At 35.2% G+C, this 21108-nt stretch overlaps 1 protein-coding gene across 5 annotated transcripts in view; it reads left to right on the top strand.

Annotated features, from left to right (window-relative positions):
• The first annotated feature begins 1106 nt into the window (after window positions 1-1106).
• mast4 (microtubule associated serine/threonine kinase family member 4) overlaps window positions 1107-21108 on the top strand; it is a 146658-nt gene continuing 126656 nt past the window's right edge. For 4 of the 5 annotated variants that reach the window (XM_048189916.1, XM_048189918.1, XM_048189915.1 and 1 more), the window contains exon 1: window positions 1107-1579. In XM_048189916.1, the coding sequence (XP_048045873.1) occupies window positions 1316-1579 (264 nt within the window). In that variant the 5' untranslated portion in view covers window positions 1107-1315. The remainder of the gene's footprint in view (window positions 1580-21108) is intronic. The other variant, XM_048189917.1, reaches the window with a different exon arrangement.

Raw genomic sequence — 21108 nt, 5'->3', positions numbered from 1 at the left:
TTTGAAAAGAAATTAAAGAAATGAATACTTTTATTCAGCAAGGATGCATTAAATCAATCAAAAGTGGCAGTAAAGACATTTATAATGTTACAAAAGATTAGATTTCAGATAAACACTGTTCTTTTGAACTTTCTATTCATCAAATAATCCTGAAAAAAAATATTGTACACAAATATTTTGTACAATTGTACACATTAAATGTTTCTTGAGCAGCAGATCAGCATATTAGAATGATTTCTGAAGGATCATGTGACACTGAAGACTGGAGTAATGATGCTGAAAATTCAGCTTTGCCATCACAGGAATAAATTACTTTGTGAAATATATTCAAATAGAAAACAGTTTAAATTGTAATAATATTTCACAATATTACTGTTTTTACTGTATTTTTAATTAAATAAATGTATATATATATATATATATATATATATATATATATATATATATATATATATATATATATATATATATATATATATATATATATATATATAATGTTTTTTTTTTTTTAAATGCTAATGAGCTAAAGTGATAGAGAAAAACTAAAAATTACATTTCCCCCCCAGGTTCACACAGGCATCCTATCAGATAACCACAGGTTGTAGTTCATCATATAAACTATTATAACTATTATAAAAAACTTTTGTCATGATTTTAAACAATGTATCTATTTTTACTATTTGAAACCTAACAAATCTTCCTTCGAAATGTTTTTCGTGACAAGAGTGACTGAGATCTTCTTTAAAATAAATGCTATGTGATATTATGTTAAACAATGCAAAGTCATGCATGTAGTGCACAATAAAGCCAAATCACTACATTTAAATTTAAAATTATGAAAATAATTAGTTTCATGTCGAAACGCCTCTTCCAATGTGATAACGGATGTAGCATGTGACAGTTTCACTTTTTTTCATAAAAAGATACAGTCCCGTTTAAATTCCCGCTGTAAATGACAACCCTACACCTATCGGTGTTCTTTGGACAAACCTTTTTCTGAGAGCTCAAAGGTCAGCAGTGCGCCACTGATTTAAAAGGACTTGACCAGCGCGCTCTTTCCTCATTGGCTGATGGGCGGGGCTTGCTTAGCCAATGAGCGCAGACTTCAGTTAAAGACACTGCAGCGATGAGTTGAGCAGGACGCGCTACAGTGCTGCACTACAAACTTCACTTTCAATGGCTGATTAACACTAATGTCAGTTAAAATTACAGCACCACAGTGAGGGAAGTTCTCTCGGGCGCTTAGCTGGAGCTCAGATAAGTTGTCCTTCAGCATGTCATTAGTTTAAGACAATTAACGAGATGTTTTAGGGCAATGGAGAGTGAGCAGTCAGAAACATTTGGAGGTGGCGGCGGAGACAATTCATCAGGCTCCGACACGCTGTCAGAAGGCGAGACGCGAACCGAGCCGTATGAACCCGAATTACAATTTGAGGAATTTAAATGTCACTCCTCAGATTGTGTGGGTCTTGACGGAAAAGTGAAAGGAAACGATTCTGATGAATGCAGCGACGACATAAAAGCAAGAAATGGGGATGAACAAGATGAAGGAGAAAATGAAGGGGACGAGGATGAAATGGTAAAGTACATTGATTAGAATAGCACTACTAAACACTCATGAGACATTCAGTTTGTGTATGTTTGATCACCGCTGTAAGCGCGCGACTGCAGGTGTGTTTGTTTGAGTGAAAACGCTCCGCAATGCTGCTGTTGACACGTTGGGAAATATTTCCCATATTTTTTCTCTAAGTAGAACGGGTTTAAGTTCGTTTTGGAGTCTGTTTGGGAGATACTACAGGTGTATAGATTTCCCCTCTTTCGTCAGAACATGCTGAGATACTTTATCTACAAAGATAAAGTTTCTATATTGCATGCATGGGTGACAAAGCAGCCTACGTTTTAATAGGCACACATTTGCAAAACCTCACAGCAGTGTGACAATTTTATTTATTTATTTATTTTTTGTGATCAACAATTCAGTTTGTTCATTAATAGACCACCCAAAGAATTGTATATTTAATCAAATATAAATTTACAAATATTAATATTTACTTGTTTGTTTTATCAAAATATTGAATAACATTATGCAATTGGAACTGTCCTTTTGTTAGATAAAATGGGGAGATGTTTCAATGCAAAATAACACTTAATACAAATGAGTTTTAAAAGAGCATATGCAAAAGATGATATAAAAAACATATCTATCTATCTATCTATCTATCTATCTATCTATCTATCTATCTATCTATCTATCTATCTATCTATCTATCCTCCTGTCACTTTTCACAATTAATTCCTGATGGATAAAAGTCTCAGCCTAAACTATTTTCTTGTTTATTATCATGTTTCATATGGAAATGTGCCACATTATGGAAATTAAATGGGTTGTGGATTTCATTTTAAGTTGTTAGTCTAGAGGCATTCATACAATATTGTATGTCTCAATGCTTGCAGACTCTTTGAGGTAGTTTCTAACATTCAGCTGTAATTTGTAGGTGCTCATTTACACGAATGTCCTCGCATGCAGTTTCATCTGGTTTCCGTTTCATTCAGCTGTATATGTGGTGTTTGGTTCATACATGGCATAAAAAGCAAAAGCTTCTTTTGCATGTTTCATACAATAGGTTCTTAAAATCAAAAGGGATAGTCTAACTTGAAAAGTAGGTTAGTCATTGTCACACTCTTTCTGACTGGTTTATCCAGCATTATGTCAGACCCATTTCACTGGGAGTGACGTCTAATTGGCTTGAGGATTAGATGGCTTTGTCACACCAATCAGATACCTGAGATTCTTGTCACTCTCAGAGCTATGTCATCTAATATTTACTTACAGCCAGGTCAAGTGATTGGGAACAAGAGGTCAAGAGAGAGACATCTACCCTTTTGCCACAGTGTTAGTAGACTTAACGTGCAGAAGACAGTCTTCTGAGAAACAGTGCGGCTTACCTTCCCCCACTCCTATTTGTTTACATAAAGGGATTCCAACTACTGCATATTTATACAACCTTCATGTGAATAATCATTAAAGGGCCTGATCTGCATGTGCTATCATGTTGTAGCCAGCAGAACTTAAGATATGATTTAAGTAGGCCTATCTGGATTATTGATATACTGTTGTTTTTAAAGGAGGAAAAAAATATTTTCTACAAAAATACATTATCTGATACTATCAATAATGAACTTTGTGCTTCCTTAGCCATGGACATTGTGGACTTCTTTTAAAGTACCTAGAGTAACAATTTAAAATGCATTATTATTGTAATCATTCAGTACTATGTGTATATACCACAATACTTACTCTTAAGAGTTAAAGGATTGTTGCATGCTTCAGTCACACGTTTTACCATGCGTATAGTCTTGCTGCATATGCCTAAAGGGTGAATGTTGCTAAATTTGTCAAAAAACATGTTCTGGGTTTTCATGAAAAACTGCATTTCATCCTAAAAGTATGTTCATGCACAAACAGCAGATTTTGCATGCATACGGATGTCTAAAAACCGAATGTATGATTGAATCTCAGGCATCTCATTTCATGTAAAACACCCTCAAAAGGTTTGGACCTTCAATGTTTATTTTAATTTTTACTGATTTGAAAGTATCCATCTGGGTACACAGAAGAAACAGATTTGATAAATTTGTATAGAATAATGACACCTTAACTTTTAGCATGAGTAATCAATTCTTTACTGTTCTTCATGGAATATCACTTGCTGCACAAAATTACCTACTTCTCAAATTTGACAGTTCATTGTAATATTTACTATTGCGAACAGTGTTGTATAGTTGTGGTGGTGGTCTGTCTCAGCCATGTGGGCATAGCAAAGCTGTGTTGCGCACTTACAGTAGTTCGACCCAAACCTGAATGCTTTCACTCATCAACCCTGTTTTAGGTCTCTTAAATAGCCGCTTTCCCTTTTCACCCTTCCCTCATGAATACTGCCCCAGAAAAGAAAAGCCTGTGAATGCAAAGACAGTAACACTGCGACACTGTCCTGAACATGTCTTTGATGCTTAAAGGTGTGGCAGACAGTTTCTGTGGCTGGTGTAGTTATCAGGGTTTTGGTTTTTGCCACACTGTTTTTTTTTTTTTAGTTTTACTTCCTCTCAAAAGTTTTTACATTTGACAAATCAGTTGGATAAACACAGTAAACTAACTTTAGTTTACTAAAATAAAATAAAAATAATAATAAAAAAATGTACTTTTACAAAATGAAAAAGAGTGGCTCTGAATTAGGGCTGTCAAACGATTAATCATGATTAATTGCATCCAAAATAAAAGTTTGTTTTTACATAATATATATGTGTACTGTGTATAATTATTGTGTATATTTAAATACACATGCATACATATATATTTAAGAAATATTTGCATGTATGTACTGTGTATATATAATTTATATAATATATAAATATTTTATATATAAACTTTTTTTTCTTAAATATATACATGCGTGTGTGTACTTATATATACATAATAATTATACACAGTACACACATATATTATGTTAACACAAATTTTTATTTTGGATATTTTTGGATCATTTGACAGCACTACTCTGAATGTTAAAAAACGTTTTCCTTTCCAGTCTTAAAGGTGCAGTAAGAGATTTCTGAGAAACACTGTTGATATTTGAAATCAACCCCAAAAAACACACCCCTTCTCTTCATTGCTTCATAGCAAAGCCAGTGTTACTCGTGTATTGAGCAGAAACAACGCAACCTTGGCATCCATATTCTGACCTTCATGCTTAGGTCTCTCCAGCACTGGAAAGCTAAACTAAAATTAACGCGGGTCCTAAAGCTCTTGCCTGATCATAACCCTTCTTTTTCCAGTGATATTCCTCTGACCGTTTTGTAATGTCTCAGCCATCTAGTGATGGGTCGATCAGGAACGAATCATTCTTTTTGAACAAATCTTTAATATGACTTGGGAACAACGAGTTGCCTCAGAGAGTGATTCGTTCATTTCCCATAGGTTCTGTACAGGAAACAGAAATGATTAGTTCATTTCTCGAATCTTTGGGTCTAAGTCGTTCATTCATATCTGTATACGGACATTAGTTAATAATACCCAACCTTCCTTACAAACAAGTGCATTTTTTTTTTTTTTTTTTTTTTTTAAACAGTTACGTGATCCATTTCTGGTCTCAAACTTCTTAGAGTTTATACATTTGTGAATTTCTGAGTCAAACGACTCAGACCCGAAGACTCGAGGGGGAAACTAATCATTTCGGTGTCGGGTACACACTGCATAGCTTCAGCCTTTGGGGATATGACATCACAAAAGAACGAACGACTCGGATTGGGAGGTGAGGTGAACTAACAGACAGCATAGTCGAAAGACCAAGCTAAGCAATGAATTATTAATTTGTTTCTCACAATTTGGCTGCATTATAGTATTTCTTATTCTAAATGTGATCAGTGTTTTCATAAGTTGATGTGGTGAGGAATTTGTCTATTAACATTTCAATTATGTTCTGCTGAAGTGAACGAAATTAATGAAATGACCTCATTCATTTTGCTGAACAATTCTTAAAGATCGGAGTCAATAAAATGATCTGAGATTCCTGAACTTTTTTTTTTTTTTTTGTCTTGTCACTTGTGTAATGCAAATGTTACTTATAAAAAATACAGTTTATTGGGGTAAAATTAGCTTAAAGATGTGTTTGCCTTGTCCAAATACCCACACTTGCAGACTCGGCCACTTGAGAGCTTGTGCACGCCACAGGAAGTAAGTGCACAAGACTGTCCAATGTCTTAAAAATGCCCAAGTGCAGTGCCCTTAATGCACACTAAACCCACACTCTTGAATACCGCTTCTGAGCTATGTGGTGAATGTGTGAACGAGCAGTTTTGATTATGCATGAGAAAGCATTATGCTGATGCTTATGCCATTGCTTTAGCAATATTTTAATTATGCTGTGTGAATAAATCGATTGATTTTATCACTTGCAAAACAGTCAAAGTTTACAATCAAATATAAACTGTTTATACTAAAGTGTGAACAAAGGCTCAGAAACACTGGCAGTTCTGCACTAATGCCACCGTGCAGGAATGACTTAATCCTCAAAATGATATTACATTAGCAAGCCTAAAATAATTATATTTATCTTTCCTTGATTATTGTTTTTTTTCTAGTCGTATTTTGACCAGTGAATCATTTATGACCTTATACACTGTTCTCAGAATTATCAGCGTTGTTATGATTTAATCAGTCTGAATTATCTGTCAAGGATCTCTTGATAGGACTGTACAAGTGAAAGTCCATTTCCGGGGTTAAAAATAACCATCCATTTATTTTAACAGGGTTTCTTGGACCTGTAGAGGATGTAGAGTGTTGGTGAATGGCTACTTGCTAAGAGGATTTGCCCTTAATCTGTTTAGGGTTTCTCCTGTGTCCATTACGGGTGATGTCATCCTCAGTATGCCTGTCTGTTTGCTGTTGATTTATTGGTTTCGCTTGGTCCAGTGTTGATGAGAGAGATAGCATTGGCTTTTGGGGGAACCTTTTAATGGAACTCCAATGGCATTGAGAAGGAATTATACGTCACCAGCGTGGGCTGCTTCTGATGGGTGTAGGGTAAGAAATCCTCAAAAATAAACTTCATATAGCTTTGGATATTGGCAGTTAATGTATTAATGTTATTGACTGATTGCATACTTTTGCTGTAGGTTACATCAATATTGCAGGTTTTGCATTTAGTTTACTTTATGGTTAAGTCAAAATAATCTTAACCCCTAAAACTCAAACGCTGGTTTAGCAAATTCACAATTGTGCTTATAGGTTTTACAGTAGGGGTTTGTTCTAGAATATAAACTTATGAAAACAAAATGTATTCAGAAAACTGAAATGGTGTTGAATTTGAAGCTGCTGATTGCATAAAAGCAGTAAAGCTGACAAAGTTGTTTGATTGGTGCTATTATAAGGGTACTGCTTACTGTTATACCAGCAAATAGCCTGTTAACACCTATGTGGAAACTTTGCTGCGGTAATACCAAACCATTTTGTAATGTAAACTATGGTGTCTGTTCTTCATATATTTGTATCTGTATTCGATCTAGTGAAGTGATGGCGCTGTTTGAGATGGATTCTGTTAATAATACTGGGTTATCAAACACTAAGCCTGAGGATCCAGGGAAAGTGAAAGGCTTGGCAAACACCTCTGTTTTGTTTTAGGGAAGTGTGTCCTGGTTGCTCAACACTCTTTTGTGCACTGTCTACAGTTTGTGCTACTTTGTGCTGTTTGACATCCATTGTGCTTGGAGGGTACAATGTTCATTATAATAGGACTGTTTTTGTTGTTGTTGTTGTTGTTGCTGTTGTTGTTGGACTTTGCATATTTATACTGTGATATGTACCATGCTGGTGATGATTTGGTTGTGTAGTAAGGCCATATCAATGAATTACAATGAAAAAAAAAAAAAAAAAAACCCTTTCTTGCATAGGGCTGCAACAACTATTTATAATGATATTGATAATGATACTGATAATGAATAATCACATTCAATGGATTAATTTGCTGGCTGAGAATATGCGATTGAGAGAATGAAACTGCTAACGGATGACTTATTTAGGCCTCCATGATTCTCCTTGCACTACACAAAGACCTTTTTAATTAATAATTACACTCAAAAAAATTAATTGTTGGATTTACTTAAAGGGTTACTTCAGTATTTAGCATTAAGCTTTGTATTAGTAGAATACCACTAGTATTTTCGAATTACCGTGATTTCCCCCTTCATATCAGCCCGAGATGAGAGATTTATGCATTTTTATTCTGTAAAAAAGCCTCAGATGACGCACAAATCGTCATTTTGCGTCATCGGAGGCTTTTTTGGCCAGAGGCTTAAAACTACAGCCAGTAATAGCAGGTAGTTCCTAGGGCTGGGAGATATATCGCATGCGATTGTCACGCGCTTTTCGTCAGTAAAGCCGGTTCCCTGATTACCGCTAAATCGCCATCACCTGCTTTCAAATGGAGCGCCATTTAATAGACAGAGCCGTAGATCACTTACAAGCCACGCAATATCACGTTCATTATCGCAGATGAATCGCCTTCGATAATAAACGCGATATTGCGTGGCTTGTCAGTTTTTACCACAAAAAGTATCATCCAGGCATCTGCGGCTTACTATTTTCAGTGTATACTGTGATTTGGGATGCACTAATCTTATCTTGGGTACTGTTTTAGACCGATATACTGCCCACCTTAACTGCGAGCAAACAAACATGGTGACAAAACTTGATCCTATTATATATCCCCATTATAACCACAAAGCTGTCTACACTGCAAGTCTGATCTAGTTTTGCCACATTGTGCAACAGCTTTGTTGATTTATAATGGGAATGATCCAGTTTTATCCTGCTGCCTGCTATATACAGTATATACACACTGTGTCCCAATTCAAAAGTCAAGGTTATGTTGAAGAACTTACAATGGTTTTAAAAGCAGAATTGTGATGCTTGTAATTTTATAAAAGCAATTACATTAGTTATTCTGTTAAACCTGTGTATTATTTGAGCTGTAAAGTTGTTTAAATCCTATTATTTTTATTATTAGTTTAGTCAAAGTGTTGTCAATGAAATTGTAAACCAGGAAACAGAAAAGGGTAGTGTTAGATTTTTTCCACACTAAAACCATGTTAATGCACATTGTTTGAGTGTTGTGACTTTACTATTGAAACATTACTGATGCTAAAAATGTTAGCATTCATGGGTTGGCCTCATTTACTTTTTTACACTTTATTTATTTTTTTAATAAGAAAAGGAGGGAGATGTTGAAATAATTTTTTTTATTATTATAAGACTGAGCTTAACTTTTATTGTACCCAGAATATTCATTTTAAGTTACATTGTATCCATGTAGTCTGTGTGGTGTGGTTTGATGTTTGTTAGCAGACACTGACATCTGGCATACTTCTCTGTCATTTTGGGAGTTCCTTCATGAATGAACATGTCCAAATAAAGAAGAAGCAAGACGGCAATTTCCTTTTACTCCACATATAAGAAATGTGCAAGAACGTATACTCTATCATGCTTCTAAACCACACATCTGTTTATGTCCAGAGGGAGGTTTTGTCAACACAGGAAACATGACTTTGCTACTGAGATTTTGCAGGGCTATTGACACCAGTAAACCTTAAGGGATAATGAACAGTGCAGTGTGAGAGGGGGACATGCTTCTTTTAGGACAGTGGGAACTTCTGTGACACCGGGACGTTCTGTTGAGGCTGACCGCAGCAGCACAGCTCAGTAATGTGAGTTGTTTAACCTCCAGAGGAACATGATTTAGTTGGAAATGGAGCAGGGGAAATGTTAAGGTTAGGCAGATGTACAGTGATGATGTTTTTGCACTAAAGAGCTGCAAGAACTCGCAATTGCATGAAGAAAAGACAGAATTGTTAGATAAACTACTCAGTAAACTGGGATAATTTAATAAATTTCAGATGTCACTGTCACAATAAACTTTACTTATGGCCTTTTTGTCTTTTTTAACTAAAGGAATGGATATGCACTTCCTAATTTTGTTTATAAAATATCAATATTTGTGTTTTCTTTTCAAACAGTTATTTAATGAATTGATTTGTGTCTCTGGAAATAGTCAACCAAAATGTATTCAGACAGCTAGAACATTTAATGTATTAATACAGTTTATTCACTATAGTTGATGGTAATAAAATGTGAAAAGATCTCAAGTTAAACTGTGTCAGGAAAAAAGTAATCTCAGATAACACTTAAGCAAAACAAGGTCAGGTCAAAGTGTCTGAATAATATTTGGTTCCAAATTTTTAACAATTTTACTGGTAGTACACTGTATGAAGTATTTTTGGGTATAATATGTCACAGTTTACTTTTACTTTGCTATCCTCAATTACATAAATGGATTATAATGTCCTGCACCCACTAGTAAAAATATATCAAAAATACAAAAAATGCCTGAATAATTTTTGGTTTGACTGTATAGTGCATCTTTTACATTTATACGTATTGTTGAATTTCAAGTTCATTTGTTTCTTTTTCTTAGGTGAGGGATTTGTGGATTGTTGCAGTTTAGAGTTGGGGATAGCATACACTGTAAAACAAACACTACTACTAAAATCTCTTTTGTATATTTAACATTTACTGACAATAGGGTTGGGTATCGTTTGAATTTTAGTGATTCCGATTCTTAACGATTCCAATAAGGTAAAAAATTTACATAATTGTTACAAGCAACAAGCTCAGGGTGTGTACACACTTGGTAGGTTTGCTTAGATTTTATTTCAAACTCTGGTGTGATTGCTCTGTTAATGCGGTTCATTTGAATAAGTGAACACTGCCATCTGAACCCTGGTCACACCAAACAAGCGGACCAAGACCCACATGAAATGGTGGGTCTTGGTCCACTTCCAAACAAACTCTGGTGCGGATGAATATATATGAATACAACACAGACAAAGAGATCAAAATGAACCAAAACAGGATGTGAAATCAAGCATGCAGATTTAGAATGATATGAAGGCCAGTAAATAATGACAGAATCATCTTCTTTTTAAGGTAAATTATTCCTTTTAATAATTTCCATAATGACCATGTAGGAAAGAAAATTACATTTAGAAAAGTGGACAATCTGCAAATGATGCCATTTGGACTCCCATAGCCTGTATGAACAACTCGGGTTTACGTGTAGAAACATGCACTAACTACTAGGCAGAGGCTCAGTTTAATGCAATTAATTCTTAATGTGAAATTAAAACAAGAAAAATCTGCTCACTTTATTGTTTCTGCGTGGCACTCTGGCATGAGTTTTAACCTTGAGTGAACTGTGATATAAGGGGATTGATGAACCCCACTCATTATTTACTCAGGAGACTGTGAAGGATTGTTTGAACCCACGGTGTCTAAATAGCTTGAAATTATGTAAGCAGCCTCCTCAATATTAGGATGTTGTTTTAGACACTGCCAGACTGAAATACTGTCGAAAACTGTAGCTTTGTGCCAAAGGTCTTCAAGGTTTCAAGGCTAAATTGTTAGAAAGGTTTCCTCTCACTGTTATTGATTGGCATTTCCATGCATGCCTGTTTACATATGGACTGCAAATGAGATTTAGTCCAGTAGGGCAAGTTCATGGTTGCAGTATAAATCAAGGGATCAAGGTTTGGCTAGTTAGCATGGCCTCATTACTCTTTGATGGTAGATGCTTTACTGTACAATCTGGATTCTTAAAAGCACCTTTGTCCATTGACAGCCCTTCTTAAGTGTCCATGTATTCTCAGTTTTTTTTTTTTTTTTTTTTTTTTTTTTTGCTTGCAACATATACATTTGTAAATATTTAATTTGGTAATTTCACCAGTCTCCAACATAATATACACTACCATTCAAACGTTGGGGGTTGTAATCATTCTAATATGCTGATTTGATGCTCAAGAAACATTTTTGAGTGTTTTAACTGAAAGCAACTTGCACGGACAGATCTTAAAATATGTCCGTGCTATTGTTTTGTCTCAAGATGCACACCAGTAATGTTTTTATTTTTTGTTTATTTTTTTATTTTTTTGTGTACATTTATAAAAGCAACTTAAATGCCCTAATTGAACTAAGGCCTAATCCTGGCTTAATCTAAGCCCTGTCTGTGAAACCGGGGCTATAAGTGTTGTTGCTTCATATTTTTGTAGAAACTATAATACATTTATTTTTTATTTTATTTTTTATTCAGTATTTTTTGATGAATAGAAATTTCAAAAGAATATTGCAAAGTTCAATTCTGTTATATGTTGCTTTTAGTTACCGTTGCAGGCAGGTATAAATGTTGTCAGTTATAAAATACAAAGACCTCCTCGCTTAATTGATTGGCCAAACAGCCCCCCAAAATCCCCTTTAACATGGTTAGCCGAACCTTGTGTCCAGGGGTATCACAATACTTTAATCTCACCCTATGCTGAGGTAAAGGTTGTTTGAATACATGCAGCAGTCATAGAACTGTTCTTTAGTTAGACCATCTTTATCTTTGTTGATTTACTCATCACTCAAATTGTAAAAACAGCCAGTATTTAACCATTCACTATCTTTTGATAATGTACAGAAAAATGTTTATTTCTGATCTTATGTTTTATGTTGCCATTTCAGATCAGGAGTTTCCAATCCTGCTCCTGGAGGGCCACTATCCTGCAGAGTTTAGTGCCAATCCTAATTAAACGCACCTGAACCAGCTAATCAAGGTCTTCAGGATTACTAGAAACTTCTAGTGTGTGTTGGGGCAGGATGGAGCTAAACTCTGCAGGATAATGGCCCTGCATGAGCAGGATTAGACTAAAATAGCTTTCTTGAAAGAGATTTTAATCTCAAGGAAATAAGGGAGGTTTAGGTAAAAAATAAAGGTTTAATAAATAAATATATACAGACATTAACACTAGCATCCAAAATGAGCACTTGTCAAAAAGAGAGTAAAATAAGTAACTATTAATATGGATCTGCTGAGCAGACAGACATGTGGACTGTGTATCCAACAGAGTAAAGTGATGTGTGACACTCCCAGAACCATGTGAACCATTTTGAAACACCAATGTGCAATTGAGGATTGCCCAACAAAATAACTAGAATATCTGTGAAAACACTAGCATTGTAGGACAGAGAATAACCTACTAATTGCCACAATTATATTTTATTGAATTACTGTTTTACTGTTGTGCATGAATGCATTGTATGCATAACCTTTATTCTGTCTTGTAAATGCCTATAGCTTTGTGAGGAACAGACTCAAATTTAAGTCCATGTTCACTGATAATCATCAGCTGCAGCTCACATAATGAAATTTTTTTTTTTTTTTTTTTGTGAGGAACTATTTGATTCAGGGATGTTTCCTCTGAAGAAACATCAAAAAATATCTTTCATTTTGTAAATGCAACTCGCTCACCTCAGATTTCACTGCTTTGTTCTGTCAAAATCAAACTTGAAACATGATCTGTACATTTTATCTATTAGTGATAAAAAATAAAGTTGTGCACCTTTAAGCAAAACACACCTTTGTACAACTTTAAGCAACACATAACCAAATAAGACCTCATCAGTTCACCATGTTTCATGTGTTACTTCTGTTGTGGCTGGTGGTTATGGTTTACATGTCTGGTGTTCGAATTTTAGCCTTGGCTATTTTGGGCACATGGGCCACAGTGGGGTTCACAACTTCTCCTATCGTTTGAGGTTGACCTTTTGCATATGATACAGGTCTTCATGTTGATTAATTTCTGACAGTGACATATGAGATGCTGCTGGTCAGATGTTCAGACAACTTGTAGTAATGGAAAATGAGTTGCTAATCACATTAGCAGCACCGGTTGGGAGGGATTGGAGTTCAGAAGATCTGTTTTCACGGCCATGTAATGCAAAAGTGAAGTAATCTGATACACAAAGATGACCAGAAGGTCCAATGACATCATCATGTAAACAAACACTGCTGTTTACAGTATAAGTTGGTAGCAAGGGTAAATGACCTAGATCTGTTGTGTGTTTTTAGTCAGAGGCTGGACTCTTTGCTAGCTCAACAACAAAGCAGCTAAAGCCCATATTTGTCTCCATAAGCATCACCACTAAATGAAATGACTCATGTCAGAGATGTATCTGAGGAAACATCTCCAATTGTTTTAATTTTGCCCATGAGTGCAGGAGCAGTAATTTATTATCTGTAATGTTTTGTACCACTCTCAGATTTTCTCTTCTCTGCAGCTTGCTCTGTGAAATCAAAAAGCAAAATGCACACAGATGTTCAATGTAAAATAAAAAAAAGAACCTTGGTTTAGAACCATGAACTAACAAGTCATGTTTATTCTGAAGGACTGAATTTGTTTACTGACTGACATCAAAAAAAATTGAGGAACTGACAGTGGCAGATGTAGATAAACCACTAACAAAGGGAGAACCAAAAGGGAATATTCAAATGTTTTAACTTTCACCCATTCCCTGGAGTAAGTCTTTTACTCACAACTGAGAATGTTTCCCCCCCTCTTCCTGTTGTCAAATTCTCAACGTAATTGCTAAAATTATGAGCAGGGGTCAAGCTTCCAGTGGGCTCCTGCTCTGTTTCAAGCACACTTAAGGAAGTAACTCTACCCTGAATTCTCAAATTACCCAGTAGAGCAATCTGCAGAAGTTGACTGATTATCCAGTGAAGGCTCACCTCCTCCATAAAATTATGTTTGTTGGCGCAACACTACGAGTAACTGTTATGTAGTATGTGAGACTATAAACTGATTCCAAAAAAGTTGGGACACTGTACAAATTGTGAATAAAAACAATGCAATGATGTGGAAGTTTAAAATTTCAATATTTTATTCAGAATACAACATAGATGACATATCAAATGTTTAAACTGAGAAAATGTATCATTTTAAGGGAAAAATAAGTTGATTTTTAAATTTCATGGCATCAACACATCTCAAAAAAGTTGGGACAAGGCCATGTTTACCACTGTGTGGCATCCCCTCTTCTTTTTATGACAGTCTGCAAATGTCTGTGGACTGAGGAGTCAAGTTGCTCAAGTTTAGGAATAGGAATGTTGTCCCATTCTTGTCTAATACAGGCTTCTAGTTGCTCAACTGTCTTAGGCCTTTGTCGCATCTTCCTCTTTATGATGCGCCAAATGTTTTCTATGGGTGAAAGATCTGGACTGCAGGCTGGCCATTTCAGTACCCGAATCCTTCTTCTACGCAGCCATGATGTTGTAATTGATGCAGTATGTGGTCTGGCATTGTCATGTTGGAAAATGCAAGGTCTTCCCTGAAAGAGACGACGTCTGGATGGGAGCATATGTTCTAGAACTTGGATATATCTTTCAGCATTGATGGTGCCTTTCCAGATGTGTAAGCTGCCCATGCCATACGTACTCATGCAACCCCATACCATCAGAGATGCAGGCTTCTGAACTGAGCGCTGATAACAACTTGGGTTGTCTGTGTCCTCTTTAGTCCGGATGACATGGCGTCCCAGTTTTCCAAAAAGAACTTCAAATTTTGATTTGTCTGACCACAGAACAGTTTTCCACTTTGCCACAGTCCATTTTAAATGAGCCTTGGCCCAGAGAAAACGCCTGCGCTTCTGGATCATGTTTAGATATGGCTTGTTTTTTGACCTATAGAGTTTTAGCCGGCAATGGCGAATGGCACGTTGGATTGTGTTCACCGACAATGTTTTCTGGAAGTATTCCTGAGCCCATGTTGTGATTTCCATTACAGTAGCATTCCTGTATGTGATGCAGTGCCGTCTAAGGGCCCGAAGATCACGGGCATCCAGTATGGTTTTCCGGCCTTGACCCTTACGCACAGAGATTGTTCCAGATTATCTGAATCTTTGGATGATATTATGCACTGTAGATCATGATAACTTCAAACTCTATGCATTTCTTTTTTTTTTTTTCTCTGAGAAACTCCTTTCTGATATTGCTCCACTATATTTCACTGCAGCATTGGGGGAATTGGTGATCCTCTGCCCATCTTGACTTCTGAGAGACACTGCCACTCTGAAGGGCTCTTTTTATACCCAATCATGTTGCCAATTGATCTAATAGGTTGCAAATTGGTCCTCCAGCTATTCCTTATATGTACATTTAACTTTTCCGGCCTCTTATTGCTACCTGTCCCAACTTTTTTGGAATGTGTATCTCTCATGAAATCCAAAATGAGCCAATATTTGGCATGACATTTCAAAATGTCTCACTTTCAACATTTGATATGTTATCTATATTCTATTGTGAATAAAATATAAGTGTATGAGATTTGTAAATTATTGCATTCCTTTTTTTTATTCACAATTTGTACAGTGTCCCAACTTTTTTTGGAATCGGGTTTGTAGAATCGGTGCATTCTGAATCATAGCACCAGTTCTGCATTGAAAATATGCTGAAATATGCCTAGAGGACTTTTTTGATGAATTTTCAAAGCACACATTTATTTTTATTTAATTGTTTTCTTATTTTTATTTATTCATCTATTTTATTTATTCACTTTTATTTAATTTGCTGATTTATTTTTATTTATTAACTTAAAATTTTAATTAATATTTATATATCTATTTTGTTTTAATGAATTTACTGTGTTTGTTTTTGAAAATAATAAAAATATATTTTTTAAATTTATTTATTAATTTGTTTGTTGGATTGATTGATTACGTATTTATTTTTACTATTATTTATCACATTCTGTGGTATCAGACATTTTTATGATGTATGTGGTACTATGTCCTAAAACTAGTGTACTGTTTAGTCATTTATTCTGAGTATATACTTTCCCATTGCTAGCGAGTTACATTTAAATGGACAGATTGGGATGCAGCCTAATGTGCTTACATAGCCTTGGATTGAGTGTTTTCAATTCAACAAAGCTGTAATCAATAATGGTGTGTTCAAATGCCCCTGTATGAGCGTGAAGCTCGTCTTCCATAAGAATAAACTGTAAATTACAGCATATTGTAAAGAGAACTAATGCTTTGTCAGGCTGCAGGCATTAATGACTTCTATTACCTGGGAAATTGACATTAATTTTTTCCCATGTTGCTCAGTATTTTTAAATAGCTGAACTAACTGTGAAATGTACCTCTGATATAAAATTTATGAAAAGTGCTCTTATATAATTACGTAACAGAGTGCAATTTTACTTTGACCCTGCCTCAGGGAGAGATTGAACGAGAAAAACAAATGGTCAAACAGAAAATGTTTCTGGGGTTTTTCTCTTTCTCTTTTTTTGAGAAGATGAGTGCTTTGTTTTTGGCTATCAGCATGAATATAACCATGTCTAAGAAACAAGTACTTCAGATAAAATGGTTTGATATCAGAAGTATCTCTTCTGATATGATACTCATTAGTTTCCAGGCGATGGCAACACAACAACATCCCTGTTCAGTATTACTGAATGAATTAATGATGGGCAGTGGGAGATGTGTCATATAGTGTTACTAATCTGGTCACGGAGCATAGTGTATGGATGGGTCCTTCAGTTGGCAATACATTTCAATCTAAAAAAATGGAATGCAGTCATGCGTGGGACAAGGCCTTCTGATAATAGAGAAATGGACGTCATTCGGTTTAAAGGTCTTTGACAACAACCTCTTCTTCTGAGTTCAAAAACAACAGCGATGGTAAATTTTTCTCTCCAGGAGCATTTTATAGAAAGTGAGAGAGGGACAGCATGCTGTGAAAAAACAACTTCTGTGTCTTTTTTTCCCCAGTTTGTTGTTCACAGCTTTTTTATTTTTTTATTTTTTATTTTTTTTTTTTTTTCGTGAGGTGATGAAATCAAGAAACGATACACTTACATAACTGAAACGTGGCACTACAATGATGCAATGATGACATCAGATTGTAATTTCATGGTATTTTTGAGAAACCATGGTACTATATATATTTACTGTATTCCTATAACATGACATTTATATGGTACTCCAAGATACCTCAGATACATTTAATGTTTTCATGGTACATACCATAATATTTTTTGGTTATTTTGCTTAGTTTGTATGTAATGAAATCCATGCACAATGGAATTTCTACCAAAGTTTACATTACAAATCTTACTAGCCTCAAACTTTTGAATGGTAATGTACAGGAAATGTGGTAGTCAGTACCGTGTTATTAGCCTACCATACCATTTGATACGTATCTGATTCATAGTACGCCCAAGTATTTCTTGTAAAAAAAAGATGTTTTTGATTTGTCTGCTATATAGGCGCTTATATGTTGGCGGTTGGATGCTCTTGCTTTCTTAGCAAAATGCTGAGTTAATTCTGCCTTTTCGTTTCTTTATCATTTGTGGTGCAGTTATTTTCCACACTGATGGATTCAGACAGAAAAGTGACTGCTTCCACAGTCTGTTTCTCCTATGTACGCTTTCCTGATGTTATGCTCGACTGCCTCAAAATGAGAAACACCTGCATCAAAACAGCTTAGCTTCTGTTATGTCATTATTTTCCCTGTGTGCTATGAGTTATCTAATTGAAGAATTCATTTCAACTATTCTCGCAGCACAGCCCACAACAGGCCATGTGTTTGTTTTTCTTTTTTTTTTTTTTTACACAATCAAAGAGTGGCTACGATGATTAAACTGTGACTATATCAACATGCAATATTGCTGATGAAAATATGTAGTTAGACTAAAATGTAGTTTAAAAAAATAAATAAAAAGCTTTAAAAAAAATTGTCAAAAAAGAGAGAAGACAACATATTACAAGCCTGTACGGTCATAGTTGCCAGATGTCAAGAGTTCAAATCCCCCGAATCATAGCTTTTCTGTTAAAAGGATATATTTTCTGTTTAGTGTTTTACTTAATCTTTGCTATCTGGCAACCATGTGCACATGCTCTCTCTACACTGCAGAAGAAGCGCAGATGATCTGAAAACACTAACAAAACAAGTAAACTGGAGTTTAGCCATCCTCATTGAGATATTCTGCTTAAATAAAAGTGCCATTCGGTTAGTCTGTTTTCCTTCACGAGCTGTTTGCTGCAACTAAATCTCCCATCAAACCTTCTCAGTGATGATCTATAATAAATCCAAACAATGGTTTTGACCGTATTGTTTGCAATTTTTGTGGTAGCTGAATGCATGCACTTACTCAACCTCTGTGAAACAATACAAAGTCTTTTTTTGTTGTTGTTGTTTTTATAGAGAAAACGTAATTTGGAGTTACTGGAATTACTGTTTTGGAATTTCACTTTTTATTTTTGAGAGAAATTTCTTGTTTTACCAGTTTTCCTAATGTAGAGAGTATATTCATTTTTATGATAAATGGCCTATAATAATTCAGGACACTATGAGGTAAAATAAACCATGCATATGAGTAGACATTCTCTTGATTTTGTACTTAGATGAAAGTGCAGTAATTCTGATGAAATGAAAAAATTAATTTCTCAAATGACAACAATCATTATGATTTATAATTTTGGGCAGAATATTCATTATCAATTTAACCATTATGCAGCATGATGAAAATGGGACTAAGTTTTCATTGACTAAAGCTAGGTTAAGACAAGGCTTAAGCTAGTCCCAGGCTAAAATGCATGTTTGAGCTGTTTTAACTGAAAGAAACTTGAACTGACTTATCTTAAAATGTCAGTGCAGTTTTTTTTGTCTCAAGATGCACATCAGTAACTTTTTTTTTTTTTTCTCTAAGGCATGTTTATAAAAGCTACTTAAATTCCCTAATTGAACCAAGGCCTAATCCTGGCTTTATCTAAGCCCTGTTTGTGAAACTGGGCCATAGTTGACTAAACTTGACTAAACAGACACTGGTCATGTTTTTCTGATACTTAAACTGCATCTGACAGAAGTGTCAACAGCTTTCATGCATGTCTTTCAAAATAAGTTCATCAGAAAAACATAGTCTACGTTTGTTGTTGTTTCTTTGACTGCACACTCTGCGTCCCACTCAAAACGGTTTTGCGACCCACTTGTGGAGAAACATTGCAATAGGACATTTTGCCATTTACTGTCTATAGAATTAAAGCTACTTTGAAAGTGGCTATGTTTTGGACTGCAGTAGATTTTGTCAGACACATTGGGTATGTTTCGATACTTCATGAGTCACAAATTGCATGGCTACTCTCCCATAGAAATAACTATACTCCACATATCTGTTCTTCATAGGCAGCCGGACCACAAAGAAAGATGGTTTATGTGGATGTTTTTCCAACGCACACCTTTAATCTTCTTAGAGAGTTCAGGACTGAATTATCTCCTTGAGTTATGTTGTAATTATATAACCTTTCATATCTGTTTATTTGATATGAGGCGTTAATCCTGCATGATCTTGTTCTAAAGTTTATGTAGAAGGTTGGGTCAAAGAGAGGTGTATTAAAGCTTTAAACTTCACACTGTTCCAACATGAACATTGTGTTGGCTGTAATCTCATGCTTTTAAAATATTATTTCTGAGAAATGGCCTTGTTTACAATCAGGGAACTGAGACATAATAAAATGTTACAATAAAGTTACTCTTGCTTCAACCTCTATCCCACAGAAAAGATTATCCTGTAAGTATGAATCATAGTTTGAACTGTAAGCACGGCCAAAATGCATAATGGGTATTTTACAACATCATTTGTTTTTATAATAGATGGAAAGTTGAGATATGTAAAAACTTTTTGGCGAGTAACCAGTTATGAGGTCATATTTTGTATGTATGGTCAGTCATAAAGAGATGTTATTTTGTGTCCAGCAGGCTTGGGTTAAAAATTACCATCTCATGAAAACCGAGTAATAAATGAGCTCCTGTACTGTCCTGTACCGGCATAGTTTGTGTTTGCTGTAGGCGTTACAGTTTATTTTATGAAGTCACTTTGGTTTATATTACACAAGCATTTCTTATTGATTTAGTAGTTTAATTAACTTACTTTTTATTTGTATAGACTATGTAAATTTGTATTCAACCAGTCAGAATTCTATTGTCAAACTTATTGTCAAATAGGGTCTTGTTTATTGGTTTCATTTATTTATTTACTACTTATGTATTTATATAAAGTGCCCCTATTATGTTTTTTTTTTTTTTTTTAATTATCTTTCATGCATTGTAATATAGCTGTTTGTGATTGTAAATGTAAAAGGTCTGCAAAGTTGTAAATCTCAAAGTGCGTGACAAATAATGTTATTGTCTCCTAAAAGAATCGATTCTGAACCTCTGAAATGACTCATCAACAATTCGTAACAATGTAACAAATTTGCATAATGCCAGGTTATGGTCTTCATTGGCTGCACACGAAAAACGTCTACTTTGACCTGCCCTCGAACACTGTAGTTGTAGCTGAGGCCTGGAAGAGTTTGGTTTGTGTTGTTGACATGTCGAGAAGATGCTGTTTTCAGAGCTGCGAATTCACTTTGCATGCATTTCAAAAGGATGAGGACTTATATGAATGGTGTCGATGGTGTCGGTTTTTCCGTATCAATTCGAGCTTGTGTATCAAGCACCGAGGAACTCTCCGGACCTGAAATTCAATTATGTTAAAAGTAGGGCTGCACGATATATCGCATGAGATTGTCACGCGCATTTCGTCAGTAAAGCCGGTTCCCTGATTACCGCTAAATCGCCATCACCTGCTTTCAAATGGAGTGGCATTTAATAGACAGAGCCATAGATCACTGAAAAGCCACGC

The sequence above is a fragment of the Megalobrama amblycephala genome, linkage group LG4, assembly GCF_018812025.1.
Source record: "Megalobrama amblycephala isolate DHTTF-2021 linkage group LG4, ASM1881202v1, whole genome shotgun sequence".
Classification (NCBI taxonomy): Eukaryota; Metazoa; Chordata; class Actinopteri; order Cypriniformes; family Xenocyprididae; genus Megalobrama; species Megalobrama amblycephala.
This window is presented reverse-complemented; position numbering and strand designations above follow the sequence as displayed.